This window comes from Haplochromis burtoni, unplaced genomic scaffold (genome assembly GCF_018398535.1).
Source record: "Haplochromis burtoni strain Fernald_Lab_line unplaced genomic scaffold, NCSU_Asbu1 Contig_1280, whole genome shotgun sequence".
NCBI lineage: Eukaryota > Metazoa > Chordata > Actinopteri > Cichliformes > Cichlidae > Haplochromis > Haplochromis burtoni.
In genome coordinates this window covers 47,564-56,756 of record NW_024583641.1, presented here as the reverse complement: position 1 = coordinate 56,756, position 9,193 = coordinate 47,564, and the positions used below count along the sequence as shown (strand labels likewise).

Genomic DNA, 9,193 nt, shown 5'->3' with positions numbered 1-9,193 from the left:
AAAATAGATTCATGTTTGTGGCTGTAATGTGACAAAATGTGGAAAAGTTCAAGGGGGCCGAATACTTTTGCAAGCCACTGTACGTATTAGAGAACAAGAAAAATGTTTGACTTATTTTGTAGAAAAAAAATTGTTTTCAAAAATCGTACTGTTTTGTTTGTTAGATTTTTTTTCTAACTACAGATTGCTAAGATGTGGAAGAACCGCTTTCTGACGCCAAAAAAGCATGTATATATACACTGAGAGTATAAGAAACAGAATTATCTAGAACTATATTACACACATTACAAATCTTGAATGATTCCTTTAAAAATTTAACACTACTTCAAATAATGTTTTATCACCAATTTTTATGACAGACAGGTTGAATGCAAAATTATGTGTGATAAGTAAGATTTTGTATTATCTTTCCACACAGATGTTTCCAATTGGTACAGAAAGACTGAAGATGCAGGACTTCAGGTTCATGTTGTAGAATTAGAGGACGCTGCAGTTACGCCAATCTGTGGCACACTGCTTATAAGGCGCAGACTGATGTCATCTGGCAGTCCGTATGACTGCAGTTTCTGTTTAATCTGGGGAGAAAGAAGGAGCAGTGAGAAAACATCGCCGCTCTCTCAAGTGTGGTTTTTCTTTGAAAAGTGGATCTGAGATGTCATCTGCAAAACAGTTTTAATATTTTTATGTTGAGGAAAATGTATATTTGTTGAAATATGTCATAACGTGAGTCATGAGTGCAGACTTTTAAATGACTCAAAATACATTTCTTGCCACACAGCATAATTATGCTCAGAGATTTCTCAGAGAAGTCCAGTGCGCCAGCTGAAATTCGTGAATGATATCGCTAAGCTGAGTCCCATTGTGTCACGTTCCGAATTGGAAATGATTATTGATGCTTTTGTTTCATCTCGCTTAGACTATTGTAATTCCTTGTTTACTTGCTTAAGCAATGCCTCCCTGGAACAACTGCAGGGTGTTCAGAATGCTGCTGCTAGGCTTCTGACAAAGCATCACAAATACTCCCATGCCACTCCCCTGCTGATTCAGCTGCATTGGCTCCCTGTCAAGTTCAGGGTCCAATATAAGATCATAATCATGACTTATAGGGCCCCGCACGGTGTAGCTCCAATTTACTTAAGTGATCTTCTTCTTTCTTATCACCCCAGCAGGTCCCTGAGGTCTTGTGACCAGGGGTTGCTGGTTGTCCCGCATACAAGGTTAAAAACAAAAGGTGACAGAGCGTTTGTATCAGTGGCTCCCAGACTCTGGAACTCACTCCCTTTGAGTTTGAGATCTGTGGACTCAGTCATGTCTTTTAAAAAGCAGTTAAAAACCTATCTGTTTAAACTCGCTTTTGGTTGATTTTGTTTTGTTTTAGATTTTAATGTCTGTTTTCTGCCTCTGTAAAGCACTTTGTGATTTTATCTTGAAAGGTGCTATATAAATAAATTTTACTTTTCTTTACTTACTTGAAAAGTGAATACAAATTGTTATTTTCTTAATGAATACCAATATGAATTTTAAGCAAGTTTTCTTTTGCAGACTTTTAAGATAATTTTGTTTTCTGGTTTTCATGACATGTGTTCTAATACATTTGTTATTCGCTGTATACAAGTATACACCACATGTCCAAAACGTTAGTGTTGCAGGAGGTCAGTTTGCACAGGGGTCAGTTTAACTCTGGATAAGAAAAATTCTAACCTGATTTAAGAAGAGATCCCTATTGATTTGAGACAAGTCCACTGTAGAAGACAACTTCATTTTCAGAGCTGCAACATCTAGAAACACAAAGACACCATGTTAGTCTCTAAACCAACAAGAACGTTTGGGTTGTTATTTTTTTATGTAGTTTGTTAATTAACAGAGATGGTCGCCAGTGCGTTAAAAATAATGCTTTACTGTAATCTGATTACATTATTTTCAGGTAATGAGTAAAGTAAGTGATTACTATTTCAAAAAAGCAATTAAATTACTGTTACATTCACTGTTTACTTGTTTAAACACACTGCATTACTGCGTTACTAAACTGTGATTTTGTTTGTGAGAGTGTCTAATGACAATGATGCACGAGCGTGTGACGTCCATGTCAGCAACAGACGCATGTAGGTCAACAATGGTTAATATGGAGTGCGGGACAGAGTACGACCATGCAGCGTTTAAAGCTTGGAAATACTGACATTACTTTGAGTTTGATTCTGTGAAAAGTGACAAAAACATTAGCCCGCATGGGAAGAAAAGCTTCTTTTAAAGCAAAAAATTAAACTTTAAATCTGAGCAACCACCTAGTTCGCTGCCACTAGAATGTAGAATTCACAGAGAAATCCCCGGATCCCCCTATTGACATGACCGCTGTGGCACTGGGCAAATCTCCACCTGCTCCACTCCTGTTAAAAAGGTTATTTAAGAGCGACAGGATTTAGTGCCGCTTTGATTTTATTTATTTTTTGCTGTGTTTTACTTGCATCTATTTGAAAGAGTGTAAACACAAAAAAATATTTTATTTTATATGCTGAAATATGCAGGAAATAGGTTTAAATGTTAAACAAATTTCTTCCTTAATTTTTGCTTGATGCAATGTGTGTAAAGTAAAAAAAAAATGTAAGTAATAAAACAAGTTTTAAAAACAGACAAAACAGATTTTCTATATGCAGAAAAAATAGAATTGGGCTGAAATGTCTATTGCTTTATTACATTTTCAGGTTGTGTATCATGTTTTTTAAAAGTAACTAATTAATAAAGTAACTTACTTTTGAAAATAAGGAATCAGTAAAGTATGGGATTACTTTCTTGGAGAAGTAATCAGTAATTAGTGACTAACTACTATTTTCAGGTAACTTGACCAACACTGTTAACTAAGCTGGCCAGCCCTAGATTTTAACATACCACTCCACCCTCTAGTGGAGGTTTTGTGATAAAGATGAAAATGAAATTAAGATGATCCAGCACAATTCATTTTGGACTCTCCATTTGGTTTGCTTCATTTTTAATGCAAGTACTAGTTTCTGTTCTTCTACTATTTTCTATTTATTCTCTAAATCTGATAAGTCAGGCTAACTTTGATTTAGTCCAGGCCTTCATACTCACACGCTGGTGTATTGGGTGATGTAGTTGGCAATGCTGTAAAAAGGTGAAACAGAGGTTACTCATGAACTGTATCAGTTGTGTAGCTGTTGGTATTGGACGTTAAAACACTGCTCACCAACGGTCGCAATGACACATCGAAGCTCAGAGTGGTACTTGGCTGCCCTGTGAAAATAAATCAGTACAAGAGATTCTTTATCAAAATGCATTTTACATTATTTTTAATATACATTTTTTTAATGTTTAGAGAGTTTATCTTACAGTTACATATCTAAATAAAAATGTTTTTCAGTTTGGTACAGTTTGATGGATTTGGATTGAAGTCAAAGAACATGAAAAGCAGTGCCTTATGAATAGCTTTAAAAAAATTAGCATCAGTAAGTTTACATGTAACTCTGCAAGTATAAAAAATAAAATCAAACTTATTTGTTGCACAATTATTTAATGCAGTCCCAACATCAAGTCTCCAAACCATTAAACGTTACTATCTTTGTTAGAAATGCTCTTCCAGTGAGGCAGGATTTCAGCAGGTAAAATGTGGGCTCAGTACCCTTCAACACTTAACAGTCATGATTTTATACTCAAAAGGACAAAAGCTTTAAGTGTTTTTCTTATCAGACACTAACAAAATGGTGTGCACCAAATAATGAATCAGCTATGAAAGGAAAGATAACATGTGTATGCCTTTACAAGGAGAGACTTGTATGTTGCTGTGGACTTGGTATCTTATTAGTTTGGACAGATTGAAAAAACTTAGGTTTTTAGCATTAAATTATAGTTAGTTGCAGTTAGTTATAGTTATAAGTTGGCACATTAACCTATGTTGCATTTAGTATTTACAGGTTTAAATGTGGAAACTGACTTGGCCAGTCTTCCTGTTCTTATCACAAATACAGTAAAAAGCTTTGTTTGCAGCTGGACCGTATACTGTGTTTGGACTCACTGTGTTGCTCTTCTTTCTCTTTCTTCTCATTGTTTTACTTACTGAGGCAGTTCTTGTTTTATAAAACATTGCCGTTTTTATCTGTTTCTGCTCTTCTTTCAACTATCAAGTTGATCTTGTCACACACATTCAGGTATGTCTCTGTTGTTATGGAGTAATTCCTCAGAGGTATTTGACACACCCATGTCTACTGTCTTCAATGAATTTTGGTTTCTTTTCTAAGTCTGCCTTCCATTTGTTTTGATACGATAATTAAAATGCCTGCGTCTGAAAGATTTACAGGAATGAAGGTTGGACGGAGTGAATATAAAAGCAAAATTAAAAAGTGCAGGCAATGAACTAAGCCAGTCAGTCCTCAAAGTTAAATAGTTTCATTGGAACAGAAGTAGACTCAAATGTATGTGCAAATTACATGTGCTCCATTTCACTTTGTTTTAATGAAAGTTTCAATATACTTTTGTGTAGGATCGTATTCATGAAACAGGATACTGACCCTAAAACAGCTTGGACAACAAAACAAATGGGGTGGCTTTGTCCAGCTACTGAGTTAGATGGCGTCCATGTCAGTGTGAACTGTCCTGGGCCTGTTTGACTTTCTGTTACTGTGTGCGGTGCGCTGAACAGCAGCTCAGAGATCCTTTAAAAAAAAAAAAAAGAAAGAAAGAAGTGAGTTTTTAAAAAGTTTATGATTTACAATAAGAAAAAAGTGTTTACCTGTGACATGCTGTAAATGCTTCAACTATTAGAGTGAAATTTTGACCAGATATCAGACTTTTATATAATTTTTGAAATAATTATTTTAGATTTTATTTACTGTAAAAATCAAGCAATTTTGGCTAAAAAGCTATTTATTTTATTCTTGTTTCTCTTTAATTGTCTTAGCTTAACCTAGTGCTAGTACATCCTAACATCAGTATAAAACCGGTTGGGTTGCTGGCTTGTCAAACCTGTCTGTAGAAGCGCAGTTAGAAGTGTTAAAGTTACACAACTCAGAAGATAAGATTCATGATCTGATTAAATGAAAAACAGGTTTGATTTGTGCATTAAAGCTACATTTTAATTTTTGAAACAGTCAGTGCTGCAGGATGTGTTAATCATTGGTAATTTAACAAATAAAGCCTTTAATTATATATTTAGAGATCTACTTACGTGGAGTTAAGTGTCTGTGCCTTGATGCTGATAGCCAGAGTCTGATTGACGTAGGTGTAGAGCTGGGTTCTGTGGGCTGGGGTTGGAGGCAGGAACATGGGTAGAAAGAGTCCCTCTGTGCACGATGGCACTGCAGGATCCACTGAAGCAACACACAAAGCAGTGATGACAATAATAAAGACATTTTTTAAGGATAGAAACTCTAACTCAGGGGTAGGGAACTCCAGGCCTCAAGTGCCGGTGTCCTGCAGGTTTTAGATGTGTCCTTGATCCAGCATAGCTGATTTAGATGGCTAAATTACCTCCTCAACATGTGTTGAAGTTCTCCAGAGGCCTGGTAATGAACTAATCATTTGATTCAGGTGTGGTGACCCAGGGTGAGATCTAAAACCTGCAGGACACCAGCTCTCAAGGACTACCGTTCCCTACCCCTGCTCTAACTGGTCCACCAGGATTGTTTTTCTCATCTACAGGTAGCCAAGAGAAAGCTTTTTCCAAGTTCATAAGCAGCCATAAAGACAAGCTTTTTAAATCTTAAAAAATTCTGGATTTTCTGCAGTAAGGATAAAGTAATGTTAGCTTCAGAGTGAAAAGAAAAAAAGGCCAAAATAACAGGGCCATTAAGCAGGAGCCAGGAGAAATTATTTGTACCTCTCACGACAAACTGAACTGGCATTTTGCTGATAGCGTCGTTGGTTGTTATTATTGTTTGTGGCCCGTTGGTTTGAGTCAACGTTATGTTCTGTCTGGGAAAGTCCTCTATCATCAGCTGTACCGCATACGGACCTTCATCACTGCTGTTTGTGGGGCTGAATGACAGAGTACAAGACGACTGCAAGAAGACAGAAATTGGACCATGAAGACACCTCACATAGAGTTTACACTTATCTAAATTAACAAAAAGCAGGGGTTTTGATTTGTTTTTTATACCAACTCTGCCAGATATGATATGAAATGATGCTATGATCAAGCATCATTGCAAGTAAGTAAGTAAAAATTAATTATTTAGAACTTTTCACAAAGTTACAACTAATTTTTTTTACATTTACTGGTAGCCAAAGAAGAGAAGCAAAAAACTGAATAATGTGTGACCTCTTGTTTGTGCCAATTAAAAGTCTTGCCGCAGCATTCTGTATAGTCTAAAGGCGAACCAAAGCTGATTTGTTGAAACAAGTAAAAAGACCATTACAATAATCCAATCAAGAAGAAATAAAAGCATGAATAATCATCTCAAGTTCTGCCTTTAACACCAGTAGGCTGAGTTTAGAAATGTTTCTTAGATGATAAAAACAGTTTCAAATTAGTTTGTTTGAAGTTTTTCTCAAGAGACATTGAACAACCAAATATGAGACCCAAGTCTCTTGATTTGGGTGTCCAAGACTTGCCCGAAACTTGATTGAACGGAAGAGCCTAAAAAACTGATATCCTGCTTAATTTCTGAAATCATAAGATCAGGAGCAACAATCAAAATTTCTATTTTATCTGTATTTAACTGGAGGAAATTGTTGTTTAACCATTGTTTGATTCCTGACAATTATTTAAACAAGCCAATTTATATAACTCAGAAGCTTTGAAAGAAGTGTATAACTGAATGTCATCTGCATAGAGATGATAAGAAATATTATTGTAACATCTGATAATTTTGCCTAGAGGGAATATATAAAGCAAAAAGAGGATCGGACCTAAAACAGATCCTTGAGGTACCACAGAAGGCAAAGCTGATGTTTCGGACAACACTTGATTCATAAAGACAGTAAAAGATCAGATAGATACGGCATAAAGCATTTTAAAACAACACCAGTAATCCCGAACAAATCCTTAAGCCTATTTATCATGACACTGTGATCAACAGTATCAAAAGCAGAGGTTAGATCCAATATAGCCAGAACGGTGTACTCTCCAGTGTCTGCTGCCATTAAAATGTCACTAGACACTTCAAGTAAGAAGCGTTTCAGTGGAGTACAATTTGCGGAAACCAGACTGGAAAAATGTCTAGAACATTGTTTTCTCCAAAAGGTTGTTAGGTTGTTCTGCAACCGATTTTTCTTTGACACAAATAATATGATATTGGCCTGTAACTGTCTGGAAGAGATGGACCTAAACTTTAATATTGGTTTAACAATAGCTTGCTTAAAAAAAGTTGGGAACTGAGCAGGTATAAAGAGAAGAATGAATTATTTCCTGAATACAGGTGCCAATAGAGTCAAACACACTAAAAAAAAACTGATGGAGGAAGTGCGTCAGTGTGGTTTAAAGTCAGTTTCATATGACCAAGCAGAGCACTAATGTCCTCTAAGGTACGGTAACAGGAGCAAAAGAGGACCAGGCATCAGAAGTAAGCAAAGTGCAAATGTGATACTGAGAGGATGATGGAGAAATATTAGACCTGATGGCAGCGACCTTATTACAAAATCGTTTTAAAAATTCATTACAATCAGATTTAGTATAGATTGGTACACGAGGACTCATGTTTATGCCAACATGTCCCGTGTGACAAAAAGAGTAATAGCTGTTACTTACTGGTGAAAGGCTGAGGACAGACGGTGGTGTGCAGGGACTACACTCTGAGAGAGATGCATCTCCATTTCTGCATTTCACTATGTCTCCATCAGGATCAAACATCAACAGGCTCAAATTTCTTGGACAGTTTGATGGAACTCTGAAAGAAAGTTAAAATAAAAATAAATAAATAAAAAATATAAAATAATCAAATTCATTCATTCATTTCTGTGAAATATCTGACACCATTTTTATATGTTCATGTTTGAAAACTACTCAGTACACCCACAGCCTGGACACTGTTCAGGTTTTTATGGTTCAAGAGCTTCAAAATTGCATTAATGAAGGAGGACCAAAGGTTAATTTTTCCCTTTAAGACTTCTCTATCCTTATCCATCTCTACACAGAAACTTTCCGTGTCTGAAAGGCAATGAATTTACCAGAAGTGACACATAAAATTGTATGAATGTATGTATGTTTGTATAATTACTAAAAAAGAAATGGAGCCACAAACAGGGCTGACCTGATAGCTGGTATGATAGTGGTCTGTGGTGATGTGTTGGCTTTGCCAATGTCAGAGCGGATCCTCAGTTCCACCAGAGCCTGAATTTTAAATGATACAATGCCATTTTTGATGCCAAAGATCCAGTCTATGCCAGAGGCCCTGCAATAGAAATGAATGACTTCTCAGAAGTTGTGGTATTAAATTTCATTCCCCCTCAGTGACAAATCAACAACAAAGACTATATTTATGCATATGTAATTATGTATGGGTGCACTCACGGAATTGAAAACATAGAGTTGCTGGAAAAATACTGAGAGATGACTCCTTCAGTTTGGCACCACTCTCCACTTATCGGCTCATCGACCTTTTGTAGCACAAGTGGCTGACCATTGATGTAGTAGGGCACACTGTACAAGCAGAAGCTGTAGCCCAACTTGTAATAAAGAATGCCCTGCAGATTTACAGTGAAGACATGTTTACCTAAATAATTTTAAAATTCACAAAGTAAATTTACTTGATTTTTTAAGAAAGTGTACTTACAGTGGAAGCTCCTGTTGAATTATTGCCACTTGGGTAGTAGTTCACCACTATACCATAAAAATTAGCCTGGACACAGACGAGCAGCAGCAGCAGCACCAGTGCAGAGAGCGACATGATGAATGTGATAAAGTCTCTGCACAAAAGAAAGTCATTAGGCAAAAGTAGGCTGGGGCATGTTGTAGTACGAGAAAAGTTTCATGGTTGTCTGTCTGACAATAATGTACTGTGAAGGCAGGGCTAATCCGGTTGCCAGGAACTTTAGACATGATCTTTGGTCTCCGTTTTTTATTTTAATTTTATTTTATATTTTATTTTTGTAAACTCTTTCAGCAGTGGTTGGTTAGAGGTGTCGGTGTGAGTTTTCTGGTTATTACAGTATGCCCTACTTGAAATGTCCCCTCCATCTTATGCAAGAGCAATGTTTGTCAGTAATGACCTTTTACTTCAGAATGCCCAACGAGAGGAAAACGTTTTCC

The 9,193-nt window shown here is 36.4% G+C and overlaps 1 protein-coding gene across 1 annotated transcript; it reads right to left on the bottom strand.

The window, feature by feature from the left end:
• Positions 1-81: 81 nt before the first annotated feature.
• On the bottom strand, positions 82-8,863 carry LOC102301345. Its single transcript, XM_005952144.3, has 11 exons — positions 8,718-8,863; positions 8,456-8,628; positions 8,196-8,336; positions 7,694-7,832; positions 5,825-6,005; positions 5,174-5,315; positions 4,518-4,661; positions 3,200-3,246; positions 3,085-3,117; positions 1,702-1,778; positions 82-575 (listed from the first exon to the last, which is right to left on the bottom strand). Exons 1-11 carry the CDS (start codon positions 8,829-8,831, stop codon positions 465-467), a joined length of 1,302 nt encoding a protein of 433 aa, XP_005952206.1. The 5' UTR covers positions 8,832-8,863; the 3' UTR covers positions 82-464.
• Positions 8,864-9,193: the final 330 nt, after the last annotated feature.

Coding starts and splice junctions, on each gene's coding strand:
- LOC102301345 (XM_005952144.3), bottom strand. CDS start 8,831: ATGTCGCTCTCTGCACTGGTGCTGCTGCTGCTGCTCGTCTGTGTCCAG. Junction 8,337..8,455: donor AACTCTATGTTTTCAATTCC/GTGAGTGCACCC, acceptor TTTCTATTGCAG/GGCCTCTGGCATAGACTGGA. Junction 4,662..5,173: donor GCACAGACACTTAACTCCAC/GTAAGTAGATCT, acceptor TTTTTTTTAAAG/GATCTCTGAGCTGCTGTTCA.